This window comes from Pocillopora damicornis, chromosome 6, assembly GCF_964200805.1.
Source record: "Pocillopora damicornis chromosome 6, jaPocDami1.2, whole genome shotgun sequence".
Lineage (NCBI taxonomy): Eukaryota > Metazoa > Cnidaria > Anthozoa > Scleractinia > Pocilloporidae > Pocillopora > Pocillopora damicornis.
The window spans coordinates 15,243,449-15,259,601 of NC_142675.1; the positions used below are offsets into that span (position 1 = coordinate 15,243,449).

General features: G+C 37.5%; 1 protein-coding gene and 1 pseudogene across 1 annotated transcript; both read right to left on the reverse strand.

Annotated features, from left to right (window-relative positions):
* The window catches only part of LOC149044143 (uncharacterized), a 280,943-nt pseudogene that overhangs the window by 19,677 nt on the left and 245,113 nt on the right, over positions 1-16,153 (reverse strand).
* On the reverse strand, positions 5,243-15,755 carry LOC149044146 (uncharacterized). Its single transcript, XM_089209999.1, has 6 exons — positions 15,499-15,755; positions 10,649-10,856; positions 10,267-10,550; positions 9,519-9,659; positions 6,361-6,414; positions 5,243-5,566 (listed from the first exon to the last, which is right to left on the reverse strand). The coding sequence occupies exons 1-6, from the start codon at positions 15,667-15,669 to the stop codon at positions 5,243-5,245; spliced, it is 1,182 nt and encodes a 393-aa protein (XP_089066125.1). The 5' UTR covers positions 15,670-15,755.

Sequence of the window (16,153 nt, forward strand, 5' to 3'; positions counted from 1 at the left end):
ATGATGATGATGATGATGATAATGATGATAATGATGATAATGATGATAATGATGATAATGATGATAATAATGATAATAATAATAATAATAATAATAATAATAAAAACAAAGAAGATCGATTTAAAGTTATAGTTTAAGGTTGTTAAAGATTCTGTTAAATCATGTTTATCAGCTATCTTTAAATTGAAAAAAAATTGTTTTCAATTATTACTGGATTTTCCCCTAGAAGCTAAAGTACTCGAAATGCCAATCTCGATTGCTTTGTATAGTTTCAAATTTCGGAGAGCCGTGTAAGGTGATGACGATGATGATCATCATTATTATAATCATGGTGATGAGAAGTCCAACGGTACGGTACAAAAAGTCTGACGAAAGCATAGCTCAGCTTTAGAACTCCTCACTCTGATTAGATACCTCGATGAAGTCAACTTGAGGGCGAGGCTGATTAATTCTTTACGGTTGCAACAAAACTTTAGTTGAACAGATAACGGCTGGATAAAACTATGAGAAAACTTAATTGCATTCATCCATGCAGAGGTTATCGTTGAAGTCGAAACTTAACGTCTCGATCCCTTTAGGACGTAAATACGCAAACGGCAACATTTTATGCTAATATATTCACTACGGTGAATAAACAAAACCTCCGGTCTTTTTCTTCATTTATAACACGATATTGGTTTTTCAAATTACGATTAGGGTGGATTTCTCGAGTATGGTAGGGAGAATTCAATAACAATAGAAAGTTGTATCCACAGTCGAAAAGATTGACGGGAATGACTCTTTTCAGCTACCCATACACCTCATTATTATCCCACTATCACTTACGGGCCAATGGAACACGCAAAAATATGCCACGGTATTACACTGTATACAGGGCTAAAATACGAATGGAATCTTTGATCTTTAACTTCTTTTCCATTTTTTAACATTATATTTTTAGCGGAAAATGAAATGACAGTGGAATAATAAATCTCTTATTCGATGGTTTGCTTTAAACCATCGTATGACTTGTATGTATACACCACCGCTTTATCTGTAATTATTCTCTTTTTCTTCGAATGAAGGCAACGATGTACATATATCTCATCAACGAAGCGTCTTGAAAGTACGTGCCAAGGGTCGATATTCTCAAGGATACAAAGCAAGTGGCTTATAACAAAAGGTTACAAAAATGTTGATTCCATAATTAGGAAAATTTAAGTTAAGTTGTTGTTAAGCAAATTTTTAGAGTGTTTGTGTGACATCTGTTGCCATGGCCACAGTACAGTGATGCTAGAGACCCTCATGGGGTGATTCCTCAGTACCGTATTGCGTATCCTGTAATGCGCATAAAAATCACGTAACCAGGCAAGTACAGTGTGCTGTTTTTTTTTTAGTTGATGGACCAAGTAAAGAGGTGCGATTGTCTTTGGCTTTAGAACGAGTATGGTGACCAAGATTTTTCATTGCATAATTTTGGTGTGCAAATTATCCATTTTAAATTAGAGAAACTAAGAAAAAAATTCATCGAAAGGAATGAATAATGCACATTACGACCTTGGGGGAAAAGACTCGAGGAACGGTTTGATTTTATGTTGTTTACAACTGTGTGATTTTTCCACAAAACATATATCAAATTGTTCCAGACGTTCGAGACTTTTTATTTTAAAGTCTTTCTTTAAAAGCCCTTGCTTCCAGCTACCTCATGATGTACCATAAACAGATGAAAGGACACGCATGATTAGTGCCAGAGCAGGCGTGAGTGGGGTAAGTTTGGCTTATGGTACCTCTTAAACAAGCACGGTGACTAATTATTTTATTTCAATTTTTAACACAGATATTTGGTTAGGAATAACTAAGGAAAGTTGAAAGAAAATCGTTCGATAATGTACTAGTTGGTGGTTGAAAGGACTTACTATTGGCTTTCATCTTTTTTACAACATTACAACGAATGAGCTTACACGTATTTAAAACGGCTAAAACGAATAAATAGGCTCCAAAAAAACACACGGAAAAAATCACTAAATTATCCCGTAACAGTTCTTGGTAGGAGAGTGAATATATTTTTGTTTGGAATTTGCGATGTAGATTGTATTTCTAAGGGCTCTAACGTCTTCCAGAGTGTCAAAAAGGTGCATTGTAAATCGAAACAAAGCTCAATATCGCCGTCATGGCTCGTGGAAGAATTATGCTGCTGTTCAATAAAATTCTTAGCGACTTGTCCGTCTTGATACGGCGAGGCTAGCAATTTTGAGTCGATGGCAGCAGTGTAATAAATCCATAAAATTCTTTTAGTTCAAATTTTGATTAAATTTCTCGAAGAGTTATAACGGCCAAAACAAATTGTTGTTAACTTCAAAGAACTATTCAAGTACTGTGGTCATCTTTTGACTATTTTCTGCAGCATAGTTGTGCAAATGAATGGTGACGTTGATTTTGTGCAATATTTTGACAAAAATGAACAACCAAACAATCGGATAGAATATTCAAATCCATGTGTAGCTTAGTGTTGTAAATTTTTACGAACCAGACTATGTCGTCTTGTCTTCCTTTGCTTGGTATATCTTCGATCGCGAGTGCACCCTTCTTAAGACTTGTAAAGACCATAACGCTAAAAGTGAGTTAAACAAGAGACTGGGGAAACTAACATAGTATCCTTTTTTGACTTGTCGTGTACATAAAATGACTCCTGGCAGAGATCAGAAAATTGTCATCCAAGGTTAATTTTCGCACTGGAGAGTGTGCTTGGTGAAGAAAAATGTTGAGTTGCTGGGAAGCATCTTGGAAAGAGCGAACAGTGAGCAGTTTCGAGTGAGTTGCTTCGCATGTAAAAAGTTCAGCCGATCGATCATTATCTATTAAGAAACGCACAGGAAGAGTATTTTTTCACTTTTTGGATTTTGCGTTCGAGAAAAAGACCGAGCTCTTGTACTTTTCGATCAGCTCTGAGTCTGTGAGTAAGTAGTCTTAACTGTCAAACTTGCTTACCACGTGTGCATGTGTGAAATTTCTTATTGCCTCAGTGACCTCAGAAATGTTATCAGAAATTTAACACGCTTCACGACAAGTGTATTGGCAGCAGTTAATCTCTGGGAAATGAAGTACTCTTCGAGTAAATAACCGACTTAACTTTGTGTCTCTTTTATTAAAACTATGAAAATCTTGATTTCTTCATCTTCTGTGGGCAAATTTTCTCTTCATGCCGTGCAATACCATACTAATTTGAATGCATAGTGCAAATGGTGAAAGAATCACCAGTTTAGATATTCTTTTTCCATAGAGTTAATTGGAATAAGACAGCACGTTTTGGAAGCAGTAAAGTACATTCAAGAAAGGGAGCACTCTTCATATAGAACATATTGCATGTCAATGTGCATGTTGTGCGCTGTATTTATTGCTATTAAGTACATGTACATTGAAAGAGTAGGGCATACCTAGATCCCTAATGAAAACACGACTTTTCTAATACTGCGTCCAATTGAATGTTTTGATTGGCCAACCCTGTACCAGGACCTCATATGTTGTTTCGCGCGGCCTCGATATTTGTTGTTGTTGTGTGAGATGAAAGTTGTATGTTTGCAAGCCTATTTTATTTCTGATGATCGGCCGAAAATATCATCGATCTGCGTAGAATTGTAAAATGACGGTAGACAACCCGAGAGGAACAAATTTAACGAAAACCATTGATTTCTACTTCTCAGGTTCGTGCAAAGATCGAGACCGCGCGATTCAACATGTCCCATGAGAGACCTGGTACAGGCTAGGCCAAACCCAGCATTAATATTGACTCCAGTATTTGTAAAGTCGCGTATTGGAACCCATTTCTATGTGGAGTTGGAATGCAATACATATACCTATTATATACAGTACATTACAATAATGTAACTTGAAGATGAAAAAGCACCACTGCTTGTCCACCATCAAACTCAATCTAAACTTGAAGGGGATAATTTTTTTATCCCTTGTGATGTATGTGTCCCTTCATTCCTATCTTTTTCTTTGTTACTTTTTTAAATATAGTAAGTGTGATTTTTTGAAAATGACATTGTTACTTGGTCACTCATGAGTGTAATGGGGAGGGAGGGTATACTTTTTGAACCCTTCCAATATAACCATCGAGTTCTTAGTACTCCTCAAGGTCAGCTATTGCATTATCTCCTTGCATTTTTGTTACCATTATTTTCCTTTCTTTATGTTTACGTTTTTAAGTTCCCTTAAAAAAATGAATTGCTTTCATGTTACTGGCAGCTTTCTGATGCAAGTTTTTAAGATCTTGTTGTTTGTCAGACGTCTTCTTTAATGTATTCTTGATTTTTTATCTCGGACTTTCCACCATCTCGTGGGTAATTTAACACTGCACCTTCGCTGTTCTTCTAAATTTTTAACAGCTTTATCGAATTCAATCAACCTTGTCTGGCTGTTAATCGGCCTTCATCCTTTTCATGAGCTCGAATTTTTCCAAAAGCGAAAAGAATCAATGCGGTACTTGTTTGACGTTAACACATAAACAGAAAAAGGTTATAGGAGGATGAAAAAAAAAAAAAAAGAAAAAAGAAAAGCGGGACGGAAGCTGAAGTGCATCAACAAAAATACACAGTTGATCATCTAGTTTGCACAGATTTGCGACAGAGTATAAGTTATGGTATGTAACATATATATGTGGACAGAAGTTTTCTCCTAAACTTTGTAACTATAAAACGACGATAAACCCAATCAGCTCTAAGGCATTGGAGAAATTGGTGTTCAGTACCTCAGGGATAACCCTGAGCATTCATAGAATGGTTAGTTTTTGTCTGAAGATGTTCTTAGGTCGAAAATATCAGTGTGTAGATTGGACCGACTGCCATGGTCAATTTCCCCGAAAAGAACATATTTTTCCTAAAGGAATAGGCGATAAGTCACCGATACCACTCGTGCATAGTAACCCTAGATTTGAATCGATGAATGAATAAGTGAGCGCGCGCGACTAGTTTCGCTTGAATTAGGAATAATAATTAATTTTAATTTTTTTTATCTTCTTGTTATAAGAAGCGTTTGTTAGCCTAATCGTAAACTTAAAACTTGATAATCTTTACATTTCGAGCGTCACAAAAAATTTCAAACTTTGGCCCAAGAGTACTGAGCTCCCTTTTTCCCGGTTATACAAGGCTTAGGTTAAGGTTTTTCCAGTAACGACCTCACCTTCGCTCGATAAAAAGTTAATATCGTTAGATTAAATCGTACATAAATTGTCTCTATCAATAATAGAACTAAAATAAAATGGTTACCTCCAGGTAATATCCAGTCTAGTCTCAAAACTCTTCAAGATCATGGATCTCATGCCATTCATGAAGTTCTCAAAGTCGTCACTTACTCCTCCAAATTCCGCTGTCATTTTAGCATGTTTAACTGACATAAAGAAGACTTGATTCCTTGTAACAAGACCTGGCCAACAATTCTTCAGCTTGTTGATTACGATTTCCCTTAATTTATCGGGATCAACTCTGTCGGCAAATAGAACCTCATCCCACTTGTTGCATAGAAACAGAGCACTGCTAGATTGAAATTTGTGTTCCAAGGGCGTATTCTGACTTCCTTGTGAAGGGCCCTTTTTGTCAAAATAACAAAAAATATTACATTCATAAAAAGCTATGTCTTAAGAATAGGAAGGATGGTAAGTTGTGAGCTCAGTAAAGACGTTGAGAAAGATGTTTACGTCCTGTCTCGAGCGTAAGACAAAAAAATTCTGAGTCCCCATGAGGAATCGAACCTCAGACCTACAGATTCCGCACTCCGATGCTCGACCACTAAGCCACATAGACTCTAGGTGAGCGAGGTCTTTTTTGAAGCTCTTATGACACGAGTCCTGCATACCACTAGGATCAGCAATGTCGATAGCGTCATGTTTGTAAATGGAATGAGAAGAATAGTAACTATTGACCTCGGCAAAGAAATAGCAATGTCTCTCAGTAATGAACCTTTTACCAATCGTAACTTCAGTTAATCGACTTGAGTTCCCCTTAAAGTACAAGTTCCTTTAGCAGTTACAAGTAACTCGTCCTCTTATAGGCCAAAAATCTATGGTTTTATTTATTAGTAAGTGTGTTTCAATTTTATGAAGACGCTTGACTTGAGCCTCTTGCTTTCCAAACTTTTCCGGATTTCTCTCAACGTTGCGCAGAAAAAGTTTCCATATTGATCTATATCACTGGTCTTCTCCTTTGTTCCTGAAAGTCACTTTTTCATCTAAATTGCAGTATCCAATTTAATTATTTGTCACGTTAAAAGCGATTTTAGGTGATCGGAGGTGAAGAATTTATGGGGATGAAAACATTTATGTCACAGGATATCACTACCTGCCTGAAAAGAAAGAAAACTTCCTATCACTACTCCTTCCCTTACCTTACTATCTTTTTCAAAAACTTTCTCAATGGTACAATTCAGCAGTTTTACAATCTGAAAATAAGGAGAATGTGACCGTTTACTCCTGTACTGTTGATGAAAAAAAACAAAAAGCAAAAAAAAAAAACAGCAAATACAATCTTCAGAACAGCGTAATGTAAGTTTTCATCATCAAAATGAAAACAGTTTTTCCTTTTTTTTTGGCAGACACTCTTCAACTACTGTCAACAAGACCAGATCACAACAAGCTTGAAGCAGTGCTGATCTTACTGCAAGAAAAATCAATGCTAATTCTGGTAGGACCTAATGGGGAGTCATGTCTTTAAGAAAGTCACACTCACTTTGGTGTGGGGCCATTATTGCTGCCTCCAGGCTTGCTAAAATCATATTTGCTTTCTACATTGAATTAATGGCTATATAGGATTGGACAGTGAACCCCTCTTCCCTTGATGTTACATTTGTGGTTCTTGTATAATAGAATGTTGAAAGATAGTGATGTGGAAGTCAATTGATATATATTTTTTTTCATCTATAATCCCGTTCAAAAGTTGTTTGTTGAAAGGTACCTGAAATTTTGTGTGATCAAATGAGGTATGTGCTGATCAACTGTTGAAAGAATGAAATCCAATGCTTGTTTTATCCCATAGGCAATGTTGAAAAGGTATAGTTGCTGCTTTTGTGGCTGTTCATCAGGATTTTGATTGGCATAGGGAAGGGGGAGGGGAATTTTGTGGGATATGAAGTTTTTACATCATTATGTTAATTTTTTTAGTACCTGATAATTATACAGGTTCGGTGGCAAAAAAAAAATGGAAGCATTAAGACTATGTATTTGTTATGGTCCACACTGCTTAGGGAAGTGGGAGGCCTTAAATTCCGGTCTGAGAATCAAGTTGTTTGTTTCTGTTACATTTTTTTCTTTTTGTATTGAAATAATGTTGTCATTGTTTTGTCACTTATGTAATGATTGTAATAATTATTGCTGAACCAATAATGATGAAAATCAAAACAGTTGTGCCCAACTCAGCAGTTGGCTAGGCACTGGTTGACTTGGAACAATTCCTTTAGCACTGTCTGACTTAAAGATTTGGTTTTGTAGGGTTACAACCACAATCTCAAATCATGTTAACTATTAACCTTCTTGGTCATGCTGCAAATTAACCTAACTGGTGAACATCTTTCGCTTTTGCTGGAGAAGCCCTTGTGAAAGGTATTCAAGCTCCAAAAACAATGTTTGTTGTATGTATAGAGGTATTTGTATATTATTATTATTCTTTGGTTTCAATCAGTCCTCCAGGTTTACTGATGTTCTGTATAATTTTAAATGTTTGACAACATCTTTGTAAAATTATACAAACTTAATCTTGTAATCTTATGATATAAGCATATACCTGTACGCAAATGAAAGAAATAGAATTTGACAGTAGAGGCTGTCTACAGATTGTAAATAGTTGCCTGAACTATTTACAATCTGTAACTAAAGATGACGATAAAAATGGTGATTGTTTTGCTCTCTGACCAATTGCCGGACTTTGTAGTATTATTATTACTACTATTGTTATTTTTATTATTATTATTATTATTATTTACACGCATTTTATAGTGTTAAGTCTCGATCCCTTTGTGCGTTCATTTGTAATTGTAAGTGGTGAACTTGTGAGAGCATTTCAAAGGCACTAAACAAAGGTGTCAATTTCTTTGCCTTCGCCTTTCGCACGCCTTGCCACTCTTAAGTTTAAACTTTCGAGGTCTCCCAATTCCTTATTTACGATTCTATGCTCGGAATAAGCGATTGCTGTATCGCTCTGCCGCTTCAGATATTTTGCCCCTAGAACACATAAAAAACTAGAAACGATTCGGTTTTAAGCAGCCATATTCCCTGGCGCGTCGCATCAATAATTACTTAACATCATTGAGAAGCGATTATATTTTACATGCATGCTGAACGGACTCGTGGATTAATACAGTATGACAACTGAAGTCTAAAACAGGAAAACTAAACAAGCGATGGTCACAACAAAGACCAAATGAAGCTCCATATATGATGAGATTTTCGCTCTGCTCTACGCTAAGGTGTTATACTTGCGCCGTTTTTTGTTTCTGGGCCTTGCCACTATTTTTTCAACGTTTGTACTTAAGGAGCTCTTCTTTGATAAAAGGCATTTTCCCAGTTGTTGGAATTTATATATCACTTTCCACAACAAAAGTCTAGGGCACTTGAAGCCAAGTAATTCAACGTGAATAAAACTTACTGTTGCGTCGCACTCGAACCATGAAAGGCCAGCGTTCGAGATCATAGTTCATTCGGAACGACCAAAACCGTAATAACCGTTACATTTTAAATTTCCACAAAAAAGTTCGTATCCCTGTGTTGGTTTTGAAACATAACTAAAATTTTCGTAGAAGAGATTATGAAACCTGTGAGTATGCTGCTGTTTTTTTTTCCCAATCACCAGGCGCAAAGCTTTTCGTTTTTTTTTTCATTTGAAACGACTATTATTTCAAATGAAGACCAAATGTAAGCAATTCTATTCAAGAGAAACTTACTTTATTGTTTATGGTAACTCCACAGTGCTTTGCCACCCCAAACAATATCGAAGAACTGCATTTGAAACGAAAAAAACCATTCTCTGTCCCTCTCAAATTTCGTTCTTGATCGGCCTTCGTGCAAGCTTGCTTTTTGTTCAATTTAAAGATCACTTGCTGTCATTTTGATAAGGGATGAATCAACGTTCGCCACAGGGATCATTAGGCCCTAATGAGTGTGACTACCATGTTAGATTTTCGCTATGTAGCACCGTCTCCATTCAAACAAAGAGCAAAGTCTAAATGAAAACAAAACTCTCCCAAAGCTGCAACCACCATCTCCCGGTTTCTCGCGCTTTGAATGGCTTTTTGGGTTAGCCAATAGAATACAAGGATTTTCGAGCTGCTATAAGCCAATCAGACAAAAGTCTCCTTTGTCGCAGGCACCGTCCTTAAATTAACGGATAGCAAAAGCAATACCAGTTGCAAGATTTCTAACACTTTTACCAGGAACTAGAATAGCTCACAGCTGTTAACTCTTGTGTCTTTGAAGTAAAGAAAACTGTAGCCTGTAATAACGATGAAAGTTGCGGGAAAAAAATTCAGAAACTCAATGTTATTTCAATACCTACCCTGTCTGTTTTAACTCCTCCTTCTCGTGAAGTGTCAATGACGTAGACAAATGCAAAGGCTTGAGTGAGGTACTGGATAACCATGTTATCCATGCTTTCCTCTTCACCAATACCAGGACTGTCAACAATGGAGATTCCTGCCTGAGAAAAACAGAAATTGTAGGTTTGTGAGAGTTAACACGTTACTCGCTACGCCACACAGACCCACAAGCTCAGTTTCAGGATCGGCGATATCTTACATCATATTGCGCTCTATCAAACATGCATGCTTAGAGGACACCATACTAAAGATTTCGAAAGATCGCAGAAATAGCGTCATATTGGGGAGTAACTACAAACTATATGACGCACTCATCATTACAAAAAGGTGCAACTTTTGTTTTGAAAACTTTTGAATTGATCACTGAGTTTCCTATGCCAATCGGAAGACTTTAAAAGCTGTTGATGTTGTGTAATAAGGTACACGTAACCAACACTCACATTGAGCCAGAAGAGCCTGTGGAATCATGGGAAGTAAAACTTTGATTAATTTGGCTTAAATTAGCAAAATTATTTTGAGCTTGTATTATAGTTACAAAAATGATAATTACAATACACCGCAATTGTTTGTGGCTTCAAGTACAATAAGTTACTCGAATTGATAAAGAATGTGGTTCCTAGTATTGTGTGACTTTTTGCCTTCTTTAGTGTTCTAACCAAGTTAGTTTAGAGTCTTGCTGAAGATGATTTTCAAGTTTTATCATCATACCTGCAAAAGTTGGTGCGGCCAGTAAATCTCAACCTTTTCGTAAATTGAGCCTTTTCCTTCATGTGCACCCCCCACATATGACTCTAACACCTTTGGACTCACATAACTGAGGGTCTCTTTTCTTTCCTGTTTTGTAGAGTCAGCTTTATGGTGCAACACAATCTTACGTTCCTTTCCGTATTTCAATTCGCAAATGGTGGATGTTGATGGCAGAAATTCATAAGGAACAACTTCCTCTCCAAGAATCAGATTTATAAAGCTACTTTTCCCAGCGCTCGTCTCACCTTAACAAGGGAAAAAAAATGGATAAATGAACGTTTAAAATGTAACTTAAGTATAGACGTTACAATTATCACACACCATGAACGAAATTGTAAATTACCTGCGACAAGAATATGGACATTTTCCTGTTTTAGTTGGTCAATTTGACGCTGTATTGTCTCGTGAGCTATCCTCCCATCTTCTGGTGAAAGGTGTTTCTGTTCCTTATAAAAGTGATCAAAAAGTTTCTTGGCTCCGGAAGAGAGAGTCGATAGCTCTTTCCGTTTCCGTATGTTTTCAGCTCTTGCTTCTAAAAGAATTGTGGAGGCCTACAAGAAAACATGATAGGGTTGTAACTCTAAAGGGAAAGTGACAGCAATGACAACATTTTGAATAAAGAATTTAAAGAAAGCGACAAACCTTAAACCAGTGCAAAGCATGACTCGACATTTTGACTCCTAAACAGGCTGAGAAAACAGAAATACCTACAGCAACTCTGCTCAAATAAAAATTTACCAAAGAGGTCTTGGAAAAAAGCCAGAAAAACAGAAAAGCCTCAAGCTGATTTTAACACGACTGTTAACGATATGAATTTTTCAAAGCTTGGTGGTATGGTTTTAATCAAACCCGACTACTTAAACGACAAGGGTAAAAGAAAGGAAGAGCTATTCAGGTCGTGGATAAGTTATGTTTGTTAAAGAAGATTGCATAACGCTTAGAAGAAACCGTGTACATCTAAAGCCACTTGACCAATCCACAATCCCGTAAAGGACGCATTATGTGTAGAAAGCGATAGCCTATGCTTAACTTCCCGCTCAACACAGTACAAAAGCCAATTCTCTAAAACAGTCTGTCAAACTATAAAAGAAGCCCGCCGACAGAATGAACTGATCACTTTAAAACGAAGTCTTTCGGGGCGCCTTCTGAAGGCAGCTGCCCGCTATTCCTCATAGACTGTTTACATACAATCGCATAATTTCGAGGATTGGACCACAATTTACACCTAATTCCAATATGGCCGACAATACTTGGACGCGACTGGGCCAAATCGAGGCTACTAAGGAACTATCCTGGAGAGCAAGTTGCTATAATTTGATATATCGTGTGAGAACATCGTCTTTATCTTCACTATTTTATTATGTATCTACAAATTATCGACATGCCTACAGTTTGTTCCGCTTCAGAATATTTTTCTTCTGTACTTAATGGGTGGCAAAGAGTAGGTGCTTTTCTTTTACGCGGAGAAGGAATGGACCACGCAAACTTCGATGGAATAGCACCATCGGCAACGTAAATTTGGCCGCTCAGAGATTTTCAAAGATCTTCAGGCCTAAAATGAAGTGAACAGACCTTTGTAGCGCTTGGAAAAATTTTGAAGTGTTTTCCCTCTTCTCGGCGAATGGCGTGAATCCACTGCTTTCTTCGTAAAAGTAAGCTTGGAAAGGAGAAATACGACACTTTTTCCCCTGTTGGCGTTGTAAAACCCTGTTGGTTGCATTAAGGAAAACAACAACTTGTAGGCATGTCAATAACATGTAGATATATAGTAAAATAGTGAAGATAAAGACGATGTCTCACACGATATATCAAATTATAGCAACTTGCTCTCAAAGGTGTTTCCTTAGTAGCCTCGACTTCAATTGATTATTTGCTAATTGATTATGGGGCCAAATTTCCAGCGAAAAGATTTAACTGGGCGACGGCCAACACATCCATCCCGTTATGCACTCTCAAAGAAATCTCCACTCGCTAGACAATATAACCATTTAGACACTAAATGTGTTACCGCAGATCGAGCTGAGTCTTTGGAAAATATTTTCGGTTGTGCTCAATTATAAGTACCTATAGCAATGTCGTGAGCAACCTCCGCCTAACTTGATGCTTTGTTGGGGTGTGATTTGGAAACAGCTACCATGGCGGTATATGCCGACGTGGGCGTAGATATTGTTGCAAATTTTAATTTTGCATTCCACACTAAATTAGACTCTTTTTTCTCCAGTAACCGTCATGCACAATTACTCTGCACATTTGAATCCACTTCATAGGAAAAGCTGAGAGAATGTATTTCATAACAGCACAAAAACTCTTTCGACTTAGTATGTGATGTGTGACTGTTCGAGCTGAAGGTGCACCAACATAGTGGTTGTTTTCTCAGAAGATTATAGCGGTGACAAACTGGCACAAAATTTGACTGGCTCTAAATCGCAGGAAATTTGACAGATTTTAATTTACAGGAAATTTAACCTCTTACTCTATTACAAGAGTAATATATTGATCTATATCTTAATCTTCTTTGTGGCAGTTGTTAGGTTTCTTCACATGGCGCGCTCTCTTTCCTACAACATTCCTTTCCCTTTGTTTTGGGCACGTGACGGTTTCAGTTAATGAGGTTTTTGTACCAATCAAAGCACGCCCTTACTTTTCCAAAGAGCTAATCACGTACCAGCATATTTTCCGTGAGCATTTTTTCGTGAAGTTGTCAACGATTTTAGAGATATAGTATGGAAGTAACCCCTAAGAAATCCTACAGAACTAATGCAAGAAAAAAATTCTGTATCCTTGGAAAAAGTTAATTTGTTACTTCTGAAACGATTTGATCATCGCTTGCTGTAGATACTCGGACTGTCACGTTATTTCCGACCGTTTACCTGCACGGCAGAATACTAGCGCTAAAGGATAACCTGAGCCTTGGAAACAAAAGAAAGCTGTGAAATACAGCTCTAAAGATTAAGAATTGAAATTAAAATTGGAGACGTTGTGTTCATGTATGCAGAGTCATCGAACCTGTAAGTTTAGAAACAAAACTTGATAATCTAGTTCAGTTTGTTCTTAATTCAGTTGTTAAAAATACTCTCCTACTTGCTCATAGTTTGAAGTGATAACGGGGTAAATATCCCAATTATCCTCCAAAGAATGCGACGCGGGAGCATGCTTATAAATACTGCCACTGATTCCTCCGAAAAACTTAGGCACCCGATGGCTGCATGTCTGTCTGGCTAGGATGAATAAAGTAATTCTATTAATTGAGCTGCAAATCACATATTGAGCTGCAAATCACATATTGAGCTGGTCAGAGAAACTGTTGTCATTATTAAACTCCATGCAGTGGTCCTCTAAATTTGATATTGAAGATTCAAAACTCCACAACGAATTCCTGGTGAAATATATAGCCTTATAGCGAATAGAAAATCTTGTTAGAAAAGGGTCTGAGTCAATGAACAGTGATCCAGATGCTTTGCAAATTTGGATGGTGAGGGATGGGAGAGGGAGAGTGAGTGGGTGGGTGGGGAGAGGGGGCAAGAAATGCACTGTGAACCCGGACATAACATAGTAAAGTGATCGATGCATTAGGGCGCAAACAAATACCTTGCTTTTGTCAGCTAGCCATTATGAGTAAATCAAGGGTATATTCTTGTAGAGTGCGGTGCTTCAAACTGATGTTTCAATTCGAAAGTGACTTTAATAGTACAAGTAGCTGAATTGCTAGGTAGATTGGATAGCAACGAAATAGAATTTAACATCTGTTGCAACATTCACGAGAGTTCCATTCATTTTCCATTGCTTTTCCCTCGGAACTTGTGTAAGTGTTTAGGATGCTAATTTTGGAGCAAGAAGTCTGCGCTCCAATTCATTTAAATCAAGGAAAGGAAGTTTTGCTGGGACTGCATCTCATTACTTTCCTCAGATATAAAAGTAGAGAATCAACAGATAAATATATAAATAAAATATTGAACACATCTTTATTTTGAGATGTTTATCTTCTTTTGTAGTGTCACGGCATGAACTGAAAATGTTGTATCTTCGGTCCTACATAATTCGCTGATTTAGCAGGTAAAATGTTCTTTCTTCATAGAAGAAAAAATTTCCACTAAGTGACATCCTTCCAGTCCTTTTTACTCACTTTCAATATAATCACGGGAATAATCTGTCACAAGTCTTGATTGGAAGAAACACAGTTTACGGGTACGACTATGCTGCGATAGTAGCATTGTTGATTTCAGGAAAGACTTTCCTGAAACCACAGAGTGGTAGACAACAAAAGGATTAGGCTAAAATGTTCTGCTCAAACTCCTCGTTAATCCCATACTTAATCATATTTTTCAGCAGGACTCCTTTCTTACGCACGCAATTTCCATTATTTAAACACCGCGATCGAGCGTTGACCGCATGAATTCGAACATGATCCCCAAACGGTCGGGCTTAAGTTTTCAAATCCAGAATATCTCTCGACTCCCTTTTAGGACTACTTGAGCACCTTTAGTTTGTCCCAACATTGGGTCCATGAGTTGAGAAATTGGTAGGAAAGACATGGTCGTATTCGAGCGACCGTTGAGCTGATTGAGCCTTGTTTTTGAAGGTCGCGATGTCCCATGCCAGAGACAGTGCTCTTCAATCGTGGGATTGTGACGATTTAAAGAGCGAGGCAAAATACAAATCACATAGAAACCTTGTAAGCTAGGGAATGACAATCCCGCAGTCATAAAGACGTTGAAAAGCACGACAACACGCGACCAATTCTTAAGAAATAGAGAAGGTTTCATGAAGTGAAAACCACGTCGATTACCCAATATGAATTATTTATCTGTAGTTTTCAAAGCACACGCAGACGTACGCATTTGTGGACTGACCACAGGAAAGCGAAAATCGATGTGAAAAGCGTTGTTTGACACTGTACACTTAATTGCCTGATATTCCAACGGACTTCGATTAGCAGCAGCAATTTATTTTCTTGAACGAGAGTTTAAAAATGAAGAAAAGATGGCGACTGGAAATATAGCAAGAAGGCAAATCAACGCTGTTGGAAAACATCGACCGATAGAGTCGACAAAAATTCTAGTATTGAATTTACCCACACTTAACTTTACAATACCATGTTTTTGCATTCTCTTGCAGTGAGGTTTTGCAAAATACAAACTGGTCTGGGCTCCTGCTGTAGTCTGAAGCGAAAAGAGAAACCGAAATGAACCTTACCTGCACCTTTGGGATATCGTGCTTGTCTTTTGACAGATGTTGTCTTGCAAACTCTTTCATCGCATCCGTCGACCCGAGTTCTTTATGGTAAATACCGAGCATCTCCAAAAATTTAATCATATTTATATACTCGGTGGCTTCTTCGAAGCGTTTCGAGTTAGAAGAAGCCATATCGAGTTGCGTTCACATAAATCCACTGAAAGATTCTCTCGAGGTAACAAGTTTATCCTAAACTTCTCCTTTGCATAAGTCTACAGGAAAACGATTGATCCCGAGAGGGCTTGGCTAAAGAGGGGGGTTAGAGTATTATTTCATCTTCAGCCCCTGAGAGGAAGTAGACACTTTGGAGACACTAATAATCTTCTGATTTGCTCTTTATGCTGGTTTATTTGTATGACGTTTTCCGGTTTCTGATTCTCATGCAAATCACATAATTGTTCGTCCTCCATTTGAATTGTGAACTTTTCATCTTTCAGAGTGAACCACGAAAAGATTCTTAAATGTCTCGGGGCTTATCACCTTAACTGATAGGTGAAAAAATTAACACATATGCCCGTCTACGGCAGCAAGCCTACCGCATGCTAGTCAGCGGTATCTTCAAGCAGCTGACAACGTTCTTTGTGGTTCATGACGCTGTTCCTGATGTTAAAAGCAT

Excerpts from the sequence above, each read along its gene's own strand:
- LOC149044146 (XM_089209999.1), bottom strand. The coding sequence starts at position 15,669 with ATGGCTTCTTCTAACTCGAAACGCTTCGAAGAAGCCACCGAGTATATA. Across the intron at positions 10,551-10,648 it reads TGTCCATATTCTTGTCGCAG|GTGAGACGAGCGCTGGGAAA; the intron begins GTAATTTACAAT and ends TCCCTTGTTAAG. Across the intron at positions 9,660-10,266 it reads GGCCGCACCAACTTTTGCAG|GCAGGAATCTCCATTGTTGA; the intron begins GTATGATGATAA and ends TGTTTTTCTCAG.